Source organism: Bombina bombina, chromosome 6, assembly GCF_027579735.1.
Source record: "Bombina bombina isolate aBomBom1 chromosome 6, aBomBom1.pri, whole genome shotgun sequence".
Lineage (NCBI taxonomy): Eukaryota > Metazoa > Chordata > Amphibia > Anura > Bombinatoridae > Bombina > Bombina bombina.
In genome coordinates this window covers 835,637,175-835,656,573 of record NC_069504.1, presented here as the reverse complement: position 1 = coordinate 835,656,573, position 19,399 = coordinate 835,637,175, and the positions used below count along the sequence as shown (strand labels likewise).

At 35.5% G+C, this 19,399-nt stretch overlaps 1 protein-coding gene across 7 annotated transcripts in view; it reads left to right on the top strand.

Annotated features, from left to right (window-relative positions):
• AAK1 (AP2 associated kinase 1) overlaps positions 1 to 18,605 on the top strand; it is a 305,240-nt gene extending 286,635 nt beyond the window's left edge. For all 7 annotated transcript variants that reach the window (XM_053718218.1, XM_053718216.1, XM_053718217.1 and 4 more), the window contains one exon: positions 16,420 to 18,605. In XM_053718218.1, the coding sequence (XP_053574193.1) occupies positions 16,420 to 17,468 (1,049 nt within the window). In that variant the 3' untranslated portion in view covers positions 17,469 to 18,605. The remainder of the gene's footprint in view (positions 1 to 16,419) is intronic.
• Positions 18,606 to 19,399: the final 794 nt, after the last annotated feature.

Below are 19,399 nucleotides of genomic sequence, written 5' to 3'. Positions count from 1 at the left end.
TAAATTATGTTTTATTTTTATTTTTTTATTTTTTTCCTCTTTATATACTGCATTACAAATTGCACACACACTTCTATTGTAGAAATAATGATTTTCTCAAATATTTGGGGCATGAAAATTAATGACGCATGTAAACCAACATCATCTTCCAACTTACCCCTTTTCTAGCCATTTAGCATAAAAACTAGAGGACTCATCTATTTTCAATTGGTTTAAACATAGAGGTATTATTATTATTACCTTTTTTTGTTTTTGTGGTTGCGCTTTAGATTTAAAGGGACATGAAACCCCAAATTTGTCTTTCATGGTTCAGATAGAACATGGAATTTTCAACAACTTTCTAATTTACTTCTATTATTAAATTTGCTTTGTTCTCCTATGGTGAAAAGCAGGAACATAAGCTCAGGAGCGTGCAAATGTCTGGAGCACTTTATGGCAGCAGTTGTTGCAAGAATGTTCTCCATTTCCAACCAAATACAAAAATGATATAGCAGCACCATCAAAAAGAGTTAAAAAAAATGTAGTCATGACTAAGGACACTGGTCCGAAACGTTGTCTGTTTTAGTTGGCACAATAAAGTAAAAATGTTTTAACTCTTTTTGGTTACTTTGGTGCTTGTGCATTTTTTGGATTTATCATTTCCTGCCAAATAAGTGCTACAGACACCTACCTAGGTAGCAATTCAACAAAGAATCCAATGGGAACAAGTTACGTTGTGGAGTTAATATTATTGCATACTCTGAATCACAACAGAAAAGTTTTTGGTTTCATATGCCTTTTAAACTTGTACTCACCTGTTTTATGCACCCCAATGTATTTATTTTTTTAGGGGAGGGATTTATTGTGAAGTCAGTGGCCAGAATCAAGTTATCAATTTTAAATTTCATCAGTGTGTCATTAAGTGTCTTCATTCACTTCAGATATTTCTGTTAATGACCTCAGGAAAAAAACTCATATCTTGCTTCTTAAAGAACTCTAAAAAAAATTAAAAGATTTATGAAGTAAAAAAAACATGAATATATATATTACATAGCCTACCTAATTTAATTATTTGAGTTTTCTCTCATACTTTTTTGATTGATATATATATATAAAATTGGTTGGTATATTATCAAGTAGGTAGAATTCCTCAGGCTGTTTTTCTTTGTATATAATCCACTGCTACCTGTTTCAAGATAATCCTAATATTTTTTTTTCCTTCAATTAATTATTGCATTTGCTTTATGAGGTCTGCTGGGTCTGTGTCACTGAAGTGTTATCTAGAAGCAGCTATTAGAGAGTTTAATTACATTTTTACCTTCCATTGTAGTTCCAGAATTGACTCATAACACAATCCTTGTGGCCTTCAAGCTTAGAAAGAAGACTGTCTTTTTAAGGTAGACGGTCATCATGTTGGTCTAGCAATAAAGAAGCTTCTGTTGAACAGTTGTGCAAGGCTGCCACCTTGGATACATGTAATACAGGTTTTATTTATCCAAGATGCATGTTTTTTCAATTTGGTTGAAATGTCTTTCAAATCGTGCTTCCGCAAGCCATGAGCATTTTCCCCAAACTGTGCCTTCAAATGCATTGCTGAACTACCATTGAATATGATTTCCCAAAAGTATGAGAGAAAACCAGAGTTATGCTTACAAAACAATCTGTCTATTCATACACAAAGCAATATATGATATAATAGGCATGACAAGGCATGCATTTTGTGCTTGTCTTATGCCTAGTAATATTTTGGGATGATCCTTGTTCTATTTCTCCTAGTTTGGCTGTATGTGAATTGATCAGCAAGTGAAAGGTTCTATATAAGGTTAAGGAAGGAGACTAAAGACTTTTTGGAAGTGTCTACCTATGGCACAGTGCTATACATCCACCATTTTCTTAATATCACTTGGAACAAGAAATTGATATATTGAAATATGTAATGGTGACTGCTGGGATTGTCTCAAGACATTCACATTTTTCCATAACATACAAAGGACAATTATTCTCACACGGTTTTTAATTATTTTAGTTTTATAACATAAAACCATCTGTGATTATTTTTCAGTATATTGTGACCATTAGGGTAATTAGTCAAATATAATATTGTTCAACAATCTCTTTTTTTAACATCACATTTCTGGTTTCATTCCTCATCACAATTCTATGCATTCTCATTTCCCCTACTGTATTTATTTTTATTATAAATTGTATACACATTGTTTTATATTATTATTATTATTATTGTAGAGTGGAAGACAAGATTGTTTATAGCTTCATAGAACAAAATTAAAAGTGCTGCAGACTTAAGGGATCATATCACCAAAAAAAAAGAAAAAAAAATTTCATACCTGGAACAAACAAAGTATCAAGTATAAATGGAGGGACAATGTGTGTGTGTGTGTGTGGTGAAGAATTTGTGTTTTGTCATTCCATTCTGCTCTACGTATGTGAGGAAGTTGCCACATGTATTTTATTGCAGAGCTGACTTTTATTTTAGTTATTTTTCGTATATCCAAAAATAAAATACTTAAAATTATATTTAATAAAAACACAAAATACACAAAAAAGTTCACTAATGCAGATGTGCTAAGTGGAAATTCTGGCTCTAACCCACTTTCTTTAAAATGTCATAGAACATTCAAATGTTTAAATATTATTTACAGTTTGTGGTTTGTGTTTTTTTCTTACTTTTTTAATAGAAGCTTCTAGTTTACTGGATTTTGAAAAATAGCTTCTCTCTTAATTGTGAGAGGACATGAATCAGGAGATGGTTCTTGATCATCTGGTTAATATTCAGCTAACACTTGGAGAAAAACAGATATTTCTAACTGTTCAATAGGAATCTCCTCCTTCCTCCCAATTAATTCTCTACAGTTTTTTGAAGTTTCTTCTTGGAGAAGGCTGTTTTTCTTGGAATGTTGCTCCTTTTTATCTATTACTATGGAATAGATTACTTTCAGTTTTAATTCATAATGTAGAGGCCTATCTGTTCCATTCATGTGGACTGCAATGGTCCTCTTGTGTCTCCTAATCTGAAACTTAAGGATCTCTTCATGTAAACTGCAAGGGTTCTGCCAAGCAGCAAATCTTACCCTTAACTCTTCCCTTCTCTACAGTCTGTATCTTGTTCCGAGTCCTATAATGGTAAAATTAGTTTGCAGAGTTTTCCCAACATTTTACTTTTCCCTCCTTCACATTTCACATGGTCTTAATATTTTAGCATTCTATTCCCATTATGGAGATTTCCACCATTTTGGCATATGGGTGGTCCTAACATTCTTCTTTCCACGACTCTTTAACAAATACTGCCCCCTTTTGTTCTGGATCAGGTCTTTGATATTTACTACACCACAAACTATTCTTATTAGCTGCTTGCCTGAATACTCTATCATGTTACTATTACAGTGTATTCAATGAAGTTGCAGGAACAACTGAGGCTCCTAGCAGAGCTTCACTTTATCTATCTTTGGGGACACACTATTAAGGATTAGTGTAATGAGACTTGAACAAATATCTCCGTTAGTCATCATAACAGGGAGATTCTCACCACAGATGAAGAGCAGCATGGGCGGCTGCCTAATGGATGAGATATGGTCCTCCATCAGATGCATCGTTTCCTACTTACTTTGATTTTTAGAAACAATGGTTTCAGGTTGTGCTGCTCCATTGCCAAGAGGCTATTATAGGCATTTTTGTATTGTTTCATGCAGACAATACCACTGCAATGACTTACTCAGTTTATTAAGAAGACCTACACAATCCTGTCTCAGTGAATGAAGTATCTAAAGTTTCTTGACCTGTGGTGAGTTATTACCCCATCCCTTTCATTTATGTACATTATGAAGGAATTTGGGAAGCCAAAGTGCTTCCACATGATTCATTTTTGATAGTGGTCTCTTCATCATGCCATTATCAAGGTTGCAATTTCTTTCATGTAATTGGCAAGAGTCCATGAGCTAGTGACGTATGGGATATACAATCCTACCAGGAGGGGCAAAGTTTCCCAAACCTCAAAATGCCTATAAATACACCCCTCACCACACCCACAATTCAGTTTTACAAACTTTGCCTCCTATGGAGGTGGTGAAGTAAGTTTGTGCTTAGATTCTACGTTGATATGCGTTTCTCAGCATTTTGAAGCCCGATTCCTCTCAGAGTACAGTGAATGTCAGAGGGATGTGAAGGGAGTATCACCTATTGAATTCAATGGTTTTCCCCACGGGAGATCTATTTCATATGTTCTCTGTTATCGGTCGTACAGCTTCATCATCTTCTACCTCCCTTTTCAGATCAACTATATACTCTCATTCCATTACCTCTACTGATAACTGTTTCAGTACTGGTTTGGCTATCTGCTATATGTGGATGGGTGTATTTTGGTAAGTATGTTTTCATTACTTATATTTGCCATGATTCAGGTTTTCAGTATATTTCCTTTTGCAGACTGTCCGTTTCATATCTGGGAAATGTCTTTTTATGAAAATGTATTTCTTACCTGGGGTATAGTCTCTTTTTCAAATTGACTGTCTTTTAAATTCGCAGGCAGAATTAGGTTGGTGAGGGCGCAAAATGCCAACGTTTTTTGCGTCATTCTTGGTGCAAGATTTTTTTGGTGCAAAGTTATGTTCGTTGACGCAAATTCGTCATTTCCGGCGTCTTAGTTGACGCTGAGTCCTTCACAAGGTTGCATCATCTATGATGCGAGTGTGTCGTTTCCAAATATTTTCATTATTTAAGACCCCATTCCTATTTGCCTCTTGCCTTTTTCTATGTCAGAGAGCTATGCTGTTTGCATTTTTTCCCATTCCTGAAACTGCCATATAAGGAAATTGATAATTTTGCTTTATATGTTGTTTTTTTTATCTTACATTTGCAAGATTTCTCAATCTGATCCTGTCTCAGAATTCACTGTTGGATCCCTGCTGCCTGATAACAGTTCTACCAAAGCTAAGTGCATTTGTTGTAAACTTGTGGAGATTATACCTCCAGCTGTGGTTTGTAATAGTTGTCATGATAAACTTTTACATGCAGAAAATGTATCCATCAGAAGTAGTTCATTACCTGTTGCTGTTCCCTCAACATCTATTGCACAAGATATACCTGTAAATTTAAAATAATTTATTTCTGATTCTATTCAGAAGGCTTTGTCTGCCATTCCACCTTCTAATAAACGTAAAAGGTCTTTTAAAACTTCTCATAGAGTTGATTTAATTTCAAATGACCAGCAACATACTGATTTATCCTTCTCTGATGAGGATCTATCTGATTCAGAAGATCCTGCCTCAGATATTGACACTGACAAATCCTCTTATTTATTTAAAAAGAAGTATATTCGTTCTTTATTAAAAGAAGTGTTGATTACATTAGATATTGAGGAGTCTAGTCCTCTTGATATCAAAACTAGTAAATGTTTAAATTCTGTTTATAAACCTCCTGTGGTTATTCCAGAGGTTTTTCCAGTTCCTGGTGCTATTTCTGATATGATTTCTAAGGATTGGAATAGGCCTGGTACTTCTTTTATTCCTTCTTCAAGGTTTAAAAAATTGTATCCTTTGCCAGCAGTTGGATTGGAGTTTTGGGAAAAGATCCCCAAAGTTGATGGGGCTATTTCTACTCTTGCTAAACGTACTACTATTCCTACGGAAGATAGTACTTCTTTTAAACATCCTTTAGATAAGAAACTTGAATCTTATCTAAGGAAGGCTTATTTATATTCAGGTCATCTTCTTAGGCCTGCAATTTCTTTGGCTGATGTTGCAGCTGCTTCAACTTTTTGGTTGGAAACTTTAGCGCAACAAGTATCAGATCATGATTTGTCTAGCATTGTTAAGTTGATTCAACATGCTAATAATTTAATTTGTGATGCCATTTTTTATATCATCAAAATTGTTGTTAGATATATGTCTTTAGCTATTTTAGCTAGAAGAGCTTTGTGGCTCAAATCTTGGAATGCTGATATGACTCATAAGTCCAGATTGCTATCTCTTTCTTTCCAAGGTAATAAATTATTTGGATCTCAATTCTCTTTTCTAGACCAGCATTACCAATTTGTTGCTCTTCCTTTTGGCCTAGCGACAGCTCCAAGAATCTTTTCAAAGGTTCTCAGTGCCCTACTTTCTGTAATCAGAGAGCGGGGTATTGTGGTGTTTCCTTATTTGGACGATATCTTGCTACTCACTCAGTCTTTACGTTCTGCAGAATCTCACACAAATCAACTAGTGTTGTTTCTTCAAAGACATGGTTGGAGGATCAATTTACCAAAAAGTTCAGACAAAGGTAACCTTTTAGGTTTCCAGATAGATTCAGTGTCCATGACTTTGTCTCAAACATACAAGAGACATTTAAAATTGGTTGCAGCCTGTCGGAACCTTCAGTCTCAGTCATTCCCTTCAGTAGCTATGTGCATGGAAGTTTTGGGTCTCATGACTGCAGCATCGGACGCGATCCCCTTTGCTCGTTTTCATATGAGACCTCTCCAGCTTTGTATTCTGAACCAATGGTGCAGGGATTATACAAGGATATCACAATTAATATCCTTAAATCACAATGTTCGACTTTCTCTGACTTGGTGGTTAAATCACCATCGTATAATTCTAGAGGCCTCTTTCGTTTGTCCAACCTGGACTGTGATCACAACAGATGCGAGTCTTTCAGGTTGGGAAGCTGTTTGGGGATCTCTGACAGCGCAAGGGGTTTGGAAATCTCAAGAGGCGAGATTATCAATCAATATTTTGGAACTCCGTGCAATACTCAGGGCTCTTCAGTTTTGGCCTCTGTTGAAGAGAGAACCATTCATTTGTTTTCAGACAGACAATATCACAACTGTGGCATATGTCAATCATCAGGGTGGGACTCACAGTCCTCAAGCTGTCTAATTTCTGCGGTTCATATCCCAGGTATAGACAATTGGGAAGCGGATTATCTCAGTCGTCAGACTTTACATCCGGGAGAATGGTCTCTCCACCCAGATGTGATTTCTCAATTTGTTCACATGTGGGGGCTTCCAGATATAAGTCTGATGGCATCTCATCTAAACAAGAAACTTCCCAGGTACCTGTCCAGGTTCAGGGATCCTCAGGTGGAAGCAGTGGATGCGTTGACACTTCCTTGGTGTTATCAACCTACTTATATTTTCCCGCCTCTAGTTCTTCTTCCAAGGGTGATCTCCAAAATCATCATGGAGCAATCGTTTGTGCTGCTGGTGGCTCCAGCATGGCCTCACAGGTTTTGGTATGTGGATCTTGTTCAGATGTCCAGTTGCCAACCTTGGCCACTTCCATTAAGGCCGGACCTTCTATCTCAAGGTTTGTTTTTCCATCAGGATCTCAAATCATTAAATTTAAAGGTATGGAAATTGAACGCTTAGTGCTTAGTCATAGAGGTTTTTCTGACTCAGTGATTAATACTATGTTGCAGGCCCATAAATCTATTTATAGAAAGATTTATTATCGAGTTTGGAAGACTTACATTTCATGGTGTTACTCTCATAGATTCTCTTGGCATTCTTTTAGAATTCCTAGAATTTTACAGTTTCTTCAGGATGGTTTGGATAAAGGTTTGTCTGCAAGTTCCTTGAAATGACAAATCTCTGCTCTTCCTGTTTTATTCCACAGAAAAATTGCTAAACTTCCTGATATTCACTGTTTTGTACAGGCTTTGGTTCGTATCAAGCCTGTCATTAAATCAATCTCTCCTCCATGGAGTCTTAATTTGGTTTTGAAGGCTTTACAGGCTCCTCCATTTGAGCCTATGCATTCTTTGGACATGAAACTACTTTCTTGGAAAGTGTTGTTCCTTTTGGCCATCTCTTCTGCTAGAAGAGTTTCTGAATTATCTGCTCTTTCTTGTGATTCTCCTTTTCTGATTTTTCATCAGGATAAGGCAGTTTTGCTGACTTCATTTAAATTCTTACCTAAGGTTGTGAATTCTAACAACATTAATAGAGAAATCTTTGTCCCTTCTTTGTGTCCTAATCCTAAGAATTATTTGGAGAGATCTTTACATTATTTGGATGTGGTGAGAGCTCTGAAATATTATGTTGAAGCCACTAAAGGTTTTAGGAAGATTTTTAGTCTATTTGTTATCTTTTCTGGTTCCAGGAAAAGTTAGAAGGCTTCTGCCGTTTCTTTGGCATTGTGGTTAAAGCTTTTGATCCATCAAGCTAATTTGGAGTCGGGTAAAGCCCCGCCTCAGAGAATTACAGCTCATTCTACTAGATCAGTTTCCACTTCTTTTTTTTTTTTTTTTTTTTTTTTTTAAAGTTATTTGATGGATATTTACTAATTTCTGATCTGTTCCCCCTCTGGAAACACAGTTGTTTTAAAAGATGTTTTAAAGGTGGAGCTAAGACAATATACACTCTAGAGGTTATGCACTTGGCACTGAAGGGATGCCTACAAAACAATTTCTCACTAGATATCATTTATATTATATATATGCTTATATAAACAATACCAATTACCCCCCACTACCTAGGTAAGAACCATAGAGTAACTGGTAAGAAGAGAGGTACTAATACAACATATACAATAAGAACAATGGCTACCACACTTACATTGTTAAGCATAGCGTATATAATGGCTGTTTTTTTAACTATAACTGTTAGCAAACTCTATATTGAACAGGGCTACCCTAGTAAACCCTTAGATGGGTCCATGTCATCAATGTAAATCCCAGCTGATAACTTTGTCGCAACTCTAAGTGAATAAAGCATCTGGTGTTCACACCCAGGCCAGTCCAAAATCCTGAAAGTCTATCCTATGCTGGACTTTAATTGGCCCCTTAAAGCTTGATATCGAACACCCCAGATATTGGTCAATTGAGTGTGTCCACTAGCCGCGATAGTAAAAAGTGAGTCACTTATACCATATCCATCGACTGTAGGGACATCAGGAATCAACTCTGCACCGCAGCTCCACGGCCCATCTGCCTCCGAGACCGCAACCTACGCAGCTGCATGGATGCCAGACCCGCTGGACTCAAGCGTCAACGAACAGAAAACCTCATCCTCCTTGTTGGGCCTTTAACCTAGAACCATTAGCCCCCACAAAGGTACCTGAGCGGCTGAGTCCCGACTTAGAGTAGGGTTCTCTCCCAATACCGGAGACAGAGTAGAGATGGATAGAGGCTCCGTGTCTGACAAAGGTGTGCGCATCTGATATCTCACTCTCTCTTGCCGCAGGAACATCCGTTGCTCGCGGTGATCATCCACAAGGAATGTGTAATCAAACTCGGGTTGAGTAGGACCGCGTTGCATTTTTCTGACTGGGATGCTGTAAAGATCCAGATCTGGGAGCAACAACAACTCCTCGCAGTGCCGTAGTGTGGTCGGACTTGCCTGTAGTCTTACATCAGGAGCGTGAGTTTCAAATCTAGGCTCCTCTATGCAGGTACAGCATATCTGGGGCATATATGTCTCCCGCAACATGGCACAAAAGTTATTCTCAAAGTCCAATAGAAGTTGCCCTAGAACAATTGGTAGATCCTCCATGATTGTAGTGCAATAGGAATTTTCCTCTGTATAGCAGAGTAAGTTGCAAAGCGGTCTTAATTAAAAGAAAAAAAAAATTGCTTCAGCGCAAATGGCTGGCTGGACTGACAGGTCAGAATAATAAAGGGGGGTAGGGGAAGGTATAGGCCGCTCCAGGGCCTCTGTTACGCACCTTCCCTAATCAGGTCTGCTCGTACTCAATGTTATGAAAGAGTTATATGGATCTGTTCCTTAAGTTGTACTATTCTCAAATCTCACACAAAGGGTAAGTTCTGCAGATTCCCAAAAGAATAAAAAGCAGTTCATATCAACTTCAAGAGAGGACAGAAACTAACAGCAGCCATCTTAGTCGGTGGTTGGACACGCCCCCCAGTTTCCACTTCTTGGGCTTTTCCCTTCAGTTGATCAGATTTGCAAAGCAGCAACTTGGCCTTCTTTGCATACATTTGCTAAATTCTACCATTTTGATGTATTTGCTTCTTTGGAAGCAGTTTTTAGTAGGAAAGTTCTTCAGGCATCTGTTTCAGTTTGATTCTTCTGCTTATGATTTAAGTTTTTATTTTTTGAGAATAAACTTATATTTGGGTTGTGGATTAATTTCAGCGAAATGGCTGTTTTTATTTTGTCCCTCCCTCTCTAGTGACTTGCGTGGAGTTCCACATCTTGGGTATTGCTATCCCATACGTCACTAGCTCATGGACTCTTGCCAATTACATGAAAGAAAACATAATTTAGGTAAGAACTTACCTGATAAATTCATGTCTTTCATATTGGCAAGAGTCCATGAGGCCCACCCCCTTTTTTATGGTGGTTATGATTTTTTGTATAAAGAACAATTATTTCCAAAATTCCTTTGTTGATGCTTTTTACTCCTTTCTTTATCACCCCACTTCTTGGCTATTCGTTAAACTAAATTGTGGGTGTGGTAAGGGGTGTATTAATAGGCATTTTGAGATTTGGGAAACTTTGCCCCTCCTGGTAGGATTGTATATTCCATACGTCACTAGCTCATGGACTCTTGCCAATATGAAATAAATGAATTAATCAGCTAAGTTCTTACATAAATTGTGTTTTCTTTGGTCCTCTTCCTCTATCTCCCTATCTCATATTGTTATTTTCTATTCTAGTTTACGAGTTTTAGTTCTGGTGGCCTAGTTTCAGGGCTCCTGTTTCTCTCCTACCTATTGCCTAATTTTATAAACTGCGGGTGCACAAGGTTCCAAGAGGAAGAATCTGTCCACCGACGTTCTGGACAACCAAGGCAGCATCCATAGTACTTTTGCAACCCCACCCCCTAGGAGATCTAACTTGAGCACTTGTACAAATTAATCATTGAGCTCTCTTTACATATTAAATGTTGTTTCATCCAACATTGCCTCTGACAGAACAACATTTGGGAGATTATTTCTGCAGTTTTCTAGTTAATATTATGTTTTGTCTTGTTTGCGGGTCATATGGTCCTGTTTGTCACAGACCATTAAACCTTATCATGATTCACACTGCTTTGGTACTAACCCAAAGGTAACAAGTCATCTCCTGCTTCATGTGATATCAGTATTAACATGAGGGAAAGTAGGATTGTTATGCTGACATTTAACGCATAGTATTACCATATAAATATCCCGTTATCATAAGAGTATAAAATTATATTAAATTCTCCATACTTTAAGATTGTTGTAAATGTTCAAGCACACCCACAATTAAAGGGACATAAAACCGAAAATGTTTGTTTGATGATTCAGATAATTGTAAACAACTTTACACTTTACTTCTGTTTATCAAATTTGCTTCATTTGTTTTTGCATCCTTTGTTAAAGGAGCAGCAATGTACTACTAGGAGCTAGCTGGTGATTGATGGCTGCACATATGTCTCTTCTCTTTGGTTACCCAGATGTGTTCAGCTAGCTCTCAGTAGTTAATTGCTACTCCTTCAACAATTTACTTCTTGTATATCATTTTCTTTGTTCCCTTTATATACTTTGTTTAAAAAATAACATATTTATGCTTCTTGCCAATGCCTCACCCGATGTGCTCAGCTACCAGTAGTGCATTGCCACTCTAGAGAGGACTATTGAACAAATAATACCAAGAGAACAAAGAAAATTATATAATAGAAGTACATTGGAAAGTTGTTTAAATCGCATCCTGTCCCCTTTAAAGATGGTTAGCAAGAGGCCTGTGCATTCAGAGGCTTCGGATGCCTCCAAATGCAGGAAGAAGGCGCATTCCCTTTTGGCCCTTTTCCAATCCGTGTTTCTTCAGTGCAACACACTAATATCTGTGCAAATCCAGATCTTAATGAAGTGTTGCACTTTCACAAGCAGTAATCAGGTTTCAAAAAGAGCCAAATGCTGTGAGCGGCCATCACTTTCCACATTTGGAGGTATCCAAAAACTCAGAATGCACATGCCTAGTTTTCTTTTTGTGACACCCTTGTTGACACCTGATTTAATTTATAGAATCCTAGGACACCTGAAGAACTACAATATTGCACGGTATGTGCCACTAAGGATTTATAACATAGTAACATGTAACCTAGTAGATGAGGTTGAAAAAAAGACCATCAAGCTCAACCTATACAAATCTAATATACTTACAAAAAAGCTCCAGTTGAGCTTAAATGAATCCCATTAAAAGTTGACCCATTTAACACAAGGAATCATATCCATGAATTCTGTTTCTACCCAGAAATATGTACTCAAAGTAGTATGAGCAGTTTGAGATCTATTTACCTCAGGCCGAATTCTTTGTGACACCCTAGGGTGTCCCCAACACCCTTGTTGAGGAACACTTCTATCAACAGCATAGGTTTTTACCAGGGTAATACCTGTGATGCAAAACTTTTTTTTTTTTTTTTTTATGTTCGTTTGTTTTTCAATTATTCTTAAGTATTTAAATCTGTGTCTGTGAGTGTGTGCGTCCGGCAAGAAAATTGTTTTGTTTGTGTAGATGTCAGTGAGAGAGTTTCAAATGTATTTGTACCTTGTGCACAATGTGTACAAATTATATGGTGGGCTATTTCTGGATGTCTAAATCAGCCCTTCTGCCATGTGATAATTATTTTCTGTCTGTAAATAGAATTTTGACTGTAATTGCGCAGAGGCTCCTCTCTACGATTTTGATTTCTACCTTTGTCCAATACACCAATATTGCTGTATTCTTCCATATCGTATAGAAAAACTAATTCTCTTTAGCGGAGCAACTTTCATCATTACTGTAGACAAAACCTATAAATATATATTCTTTAGTGAAGTGATTGGTAGATATTTTCAGTTGTGTATATATAAATATATAAATATTTTTGTTAATTTAGTCCATGCATCTGCTCTGTTAAAAAAAAAAAAAAATAATCCTTTAGTCCTGTTATATTTTTTAGTTTATGAAAGTAAAAAAAAATCATATGGCGTTTGGACCCGCCTATTTCCTGACTGTATATTAGAATCCAATCTATTTCTGTGAATTAAAGTATTTTAAAGAATGGCTTCTGCTGTGAGACTTGACTTTTTAGCCTAATGTTGTTACGTTTATTTTAAACAATCTTAAAGGAGAGCTTCCAACTCTGTAAATATTCATACTAAGAGGTAGATCTAAAACTTTTATTTACATTTAAAAAAAAAAAAAAAAAAATTAAAAATGTTCCACGCATTTTGCAAAATAATTTAAGGTGCTTTTTTATTTTATTTCATAAACCAAAAAGATTTTTGAAAAACTGTGAATATTTGACTGATTTTTAACCAGTTTTTCAATCAATTTAAGCACAGTGGGTCACTGAAATTTAATACATTTTTACAGTCGTTTTTTTTTTTTGCTTGTCAGTGATAGTTTTGACTTCTTTGCAAAAAATAATTTACTCATTAATATGATTGTTATAAAGTTGGATATCTTCTATAAATGGACATAATACTCATATGCTAAATCATTTGAAAGTGATGCAGAATAACTGTAAAAACCTGACAAGAAAATATCACCTGAACAAGGAAGATATTCTACCTCAAAGTTTCTTCAGCTCACCAAAGTAAGTGCTGTGTAAACAGTTATACTTTCAGCTGCTGCCCAGCTGCTGATTTCATAGAACTTCTTTAAACTTAATAGGAAAATAACATAATTGTGCCTGCAGATGCCAGATCCACACTTCCTTGCAAGTCCTGGGACAAGCATTTTGACTGGCTGCTTTAAAAATTGTTTACAGTGGGGTGTGAATACTTAGGAAATTTGAGGTAAAATATCTTCCTTTTTTATATAGAGATGTTCAGGTGATATTTTCTAGTCAGCATTTATCAGCTATGTGCTTCAATATTTGGGTATCTTGTCCCTTTAATAAAAAAAAAAAAAAGATTAAACTATGATGATGAACCATTACACACAGTGTATTTTAGCCTGTTATACTAATATGAAAACATTCATAGTGCATACCAGTCACAAGGGACAGTGCTATTCAAAATATTTTGGAGTTTTTACATACTTTGGACAGTAAACTTTTCTTTTTAAAGGGACACTGAACCCAAAAATTTTCTTTTGTGATTCAGATAGAGCATGCAATTTTAAGCAACTTTTAATTTACTCCTATTATCAATTTTTCTTCATTCTTTTGCTATCTTTATTTGAAAAAGGCATCTAAGCTTTTTTATTAGTTCAGACCTCTGGACAGCACTTTTTTATTGGTGGATGAATTTATCCACCAATCAGCAAGAACAACCCAGGTTGTTCACCAAAAATGGGCCGGCATCTAAACTTACATTCTTGCATTTCAAATAAAGATATCAAGAGAATGAAGAAAATTTGACAATAGGAATAAATTAGAAAGTTGCTTAAAATGTCATGCTCTGTCTAAATCACGAAAGAAAAAATTTGGGTTCAGTGTCCCTTTAACAATTTTGCACTTACAATTTCCTCAACCTTTGTCACGATCGGTTTTCTAAAACTACATGGATGTACTTGATTATTGTCAAATTAATTTATTTTAAATCTGTCCTTAAAGAGCTATGAACCCCCAAAATTTTATTTTATGATTCAGATAGAGCATGCTTTAAACAACTTTATAATTTACTTCTATTATCAAATTATTTTTGTTCTCTTGTTATCTTTTTTGAAAAGCAGGGATTTAAGCTTAAAGCATTATATGGCAGCAGTTTTGTAAGAATGTTATCCATTTGCAAGTAATATTTACTGCCATGTAGTGCTCCAGATACCTACCTAGGTATCTCTATAACACAACATATCATAGGAATCAATCAAATTTGATATTAGAAATAAATTAGAAACTTTTTTAAAATGGTATGCTCTGTCTGAATCACACAAAAAAAATATTTTGGGGTCTCATATCCCTTTAATGTCGCATATTAAAGTAGTCTTATTTTGTAGGACTACATTATTGTAGGAAACAGGCTACTGCATGTTTAGATGAAGCATACTTTAATGAATAATTTGGGCAGTTGTGACACGCAATATATTTAAAGTAATTAACCATAGCACACGTCTTGTATGCAATTCTGAAAACTCTTATGTGAACGCACGACCTCCATAGTAAGTAACTGTAATGGGATTACCAGCAGTGTTTAATATAATAATTTGTTGGGTCTCTTCAGAAAATTCAAGATATGCACTGCTATTCAAAGTTTTACTTGCATTGTGTTACTGGTTTCTCTAGCAGTTTAGTGTTTAATATAAAACTTGATATAATGTTTCTTAATCTCAATCTTGATATAATGCGCCTCAACATTTCAAGATTTTTCCCCCCACATCTTTCTTTGCTTTCATATTGCCAAAAGCGTCTAGCCTGCTAATATAACCCTAAGGTAAGCAATGTAAATCATAATACCCTTTTTATATATTGTATCAAGCTAAATAAGGGTTTCTTGGGTAATCTAAAGATTGTTGGATGAATCATGTATTGATCTTGCCTTTTTAACTTCGTTTTCCTATCTATGATTTAAATATACCACTTTTATGTATAATTTTAAGCAACATGTCGTGTACAATTTCTGTAAATAATATCGTTAAAATGGCTTATTTTATCCAGGTAAAATAATTTCTTGAGGAAACCATAAGAAATAAAATTTAAATTTGTCCATTTATCCAAATGATGTAGTCTTTTGAATATTGACATTGTTGTCCATATTTGTTTTTTGAGTTACAAATTCCCAGGAATTTCTGAACCAGTTGTACTAAATTAATTAGTCATTTATATTATGTCACCTTTACCGAATGTAGAAATGTTGGTCATTGAGAACTAGAGTTCTGCAACTCTCATTTTGAACATTTGTACATTTCAACATCAATCTTCAAACACTATCTACACACCAGTCTTATTCCAGTTGAAAAAAGAATAAAACGTTTTTAGGTTAAAAAAATCGAATCTATAACCTAATTTATCTATTTTTAATAGATACATTATGTGATAACTGTTGCAACTGCAGTATAATAATTTTTCATGAATGTAGTATGTTCCACCATTATTAAACGTGGCTTAATCAGTAGAACAGTCATTAATCTGTTAACCCAATAAGATTTAAGCAGAGGTATACCAATAACAATAAAAAAAAAAGATTTTGCTCTCACCATTCTCCTTCAGGTACACCAGCAAATATGAAAACCTCTAATTCACTGCCCTCAACTGTTCATACAATAAATGTATTAACATGCAAATTGAGAATAATCCATTTATTTATGTTTTATGTGAGGTTTGCTTTCATATCCTACAGAGCAGAGTGGTGATCTCTGGTTCTCAATTACTACAAAACAGAACAGAATTTCAGGTTCTTTTTACTGGGCTCTTAGTAAAATAGAATGTCATGTTTAGTCCATTTAATTAAATTTATATCTGTAAAGATAACAAAATCCAAGGTTGGCTTTGCCAATCTAGAACAAAGTTTAGGCTACCTTTTAATAGATCAAGATTAATCTATTCTAATTTTTTAGGAGACCATAAGTGTTTCTGTGTTTTATTCTTTTAGGTCTACCGATAGACTCTCTAAGTTTTCCAGCTGGAAGTACTGGGCAACTCAAAACACCAAATACTGGAGGATACCCTTTGTCTGAAAAAACGAATGTCCTAGAAATGAAGAGTGACTTTCCATCCAAGGGTCCATCTAGTTGCAGCTCTTTTCACAGTAGTGAAGGTGAGGGTACTGACCATGAGCCCGACCTTTTGGACTGTAGTGGGTCAAGGCCTCTTCTGCAGGAATCAGATGAAGAAGATGGTTCTGGTAAAGCCAAGGTTGCAGAATTAGTATCTGCTCAGAAGGAAAACCTCCACACACAGGCTATCCATGGCTATCCTTTCCAAAAAGGGGTAAATCAACCACCTATAAAAGATGTAAATCAAGAGCCTGATGTTTTTGCCACAGCTCCATTCAAGGGCCCTAGGTTACCACAGGACGATTCTGATATCTTCACTAAAGCTCCCTTTGCGGCTAAGGCCGTATTAGCTGTTAGTCAAGTAGAAGAGTCTGATGTGTTTCTCAGAGCCCCTTTTTCTAGAAAGATTAGCATGGAAGAATCTACCCCAAGTATCTCACCCCAACCTAACCCACCGCCTATAGGTTTTGACATGTTACTTGCTGGTAATTCTACATTCCGAAATGTTGATTCAGTAGTAGGATCACCTTCCATGAAGACCTCATATACTACAGGAAACCTTTACGCACATTCCAAAAGAGCTGTAGATTCAGTTGAGGCATCTCCTTTTGCAAACTCCTCCAAAGACCCTCATACACTGGAAAACCACAAAGTCCCAGGGCATGATGGTGCCCAAGAGAATTTGTTTGGAACCGTTGTCACAAAGCCCTTTCGCCCACAGTCCTTGTCCAAGTATTCCCGTCACTACAGTCCTCAAGATGCCCAACCAGTGGCTGCTTTCAAAGTAGTATCCCATTCAGCAAAAGCCTCTGTGGCTGGATCTGTTTCAATATCCCCTGTGACCTACAGGACTTCAGATATCACTAGTGCTGATCCATTTGGTTCTGCCCCTTTCCCTGCAAAACCTGGCAGAACAAATCCATAAGGCTATATTATTGTGTTGTGGGTTGTTCTTCAAATAAACTTTCTATTAGGCCCCCTTCTCACAGCAACCCATATATAATATATGTATATTTGAAAGGCATATTGCAGTGCACTTACTATGAGTTAACCTGTTTGCTGACCCTATTGCTGTTGAAGATGTTGCTTTTGTTAAGACAACACAAATATAGTTGTTGTTTTTTTTCTTCTCATTCATGATTGTTTGGGACATATCTCTGAGCAGCCATTATTTAGGGAAATGCACCAATTTGTACAAGGTTCCTAACACCAAGTTCCACCCTTTCCAAGGTTTGGATTTTGTTCCCAGTAAAGACATTGGAATCTGTAATCAAAAATGGTTTATCAAATCCTTTAGTAAAATGTAGAAATGTCTTCAACTTTTGTTATTTCATTTTATAATTTCTTTTAATATCTTTTTTTTTATTATTATTATTTTTCTCCACTGTTATACAGTGTTCTTCCATTAAAAGCACTTAATAATAATGACCTCTCACACTTAATGATTGTCCCTTTAAGTCATTTAGAGTTGAGCATTTTGAGAGTGGAGTAGCAAAACTGAGCGGTGCAATATATTGTTCAATAACATCTTTATACACTTCCAAAAAAGAAATTGGAAAACTACCTGTAGGACATGTATACAGTATTGGGTTTTTATAATTATCAAACAAAATCCAAATTTAAATAATTATATATATATAGATAGACACAGGGTACATACAACATAACATGATCCAGGTTAACATAAATATTATTTTAGGTGCCCTATCTTCTAGGATATCTCTACTCCTATAACCTAAGTTAGACAAATGCCTGTATGTGTCATTGATTGACCAGTTGCCGGTAAAATAGGAGTGTTGGGAAATAAACTGGGTTATGCAAGCACACATTACATACCATCATATGGTTGTCCTATTAACCAATGGTAATAGATTCATTTTAGCTTATGGTATTGGTTCAGATCAGTCGTCAAATTTCTTTAAGCTATTTGGGGATTTGGGTAAACTTCACCTTACTTATGCATTATAACTCAAGATAAATATGTGAATGTTTTTCTGCACCTCCCTGGCAAGATGTAAGGTTTGTATATTACAAAATAAAGTAAATGTGATGTCTGGTGTCACTTTTTTGCAGATATATAAATGTACAGTATATGTGCGTATAAATAAATATATATTTATACATGTGTATGTGTGTATATATATATATATATATATATATATATATATATATATATATATATATATATATATGTGTGTATGTGTATATATATATATCTATATATATATATATGTGTGTATATATATATATATATATCTACTTTTGATTATCATCATTTCAGATTGGATCCTATTGAGTACCAATTAAACAAGTTAAAAATAGATATAAATATTTTTCTAAGAAAAAGGTAAATAATAAGGTTGGTTTTTTTTTTTCCTAACAGGAAATTTATGGGGGAGTTTTCTCAATATAGGACCATCCTTTTTTCAGATTTACACATTATGATGCTCTATTAGATAGCACAAAGGGAAACAAATGTTAATATCCCTTTAAGAGTATCAGTTGTACAACAGACATTGTCATTTCTATGACTGTTAGAAATAGTGACAATTATATCAAGTGGATCATCTTAAACTTCTCTATTTATGCCACGATGACTCTATTGTATTGCACATGGTTCAGATAAGATATCCAATTTATATTGACCACAACTGCTTGTGCAATGTTAAATGCGGACATTGTGTGCTGTCAGCATTTAGCGATGCAGCGCGGACATGATTCGCTATAGCGAATCATGTCCGCCCGGGGTATAATAAATCTACCCCCATGAATAAATAGTTCTAATTTATTTAATATTAGTATTGCTATACGACTAATGTATTATGTGTTTGATCCTTGTTAAACATATAGTTATGT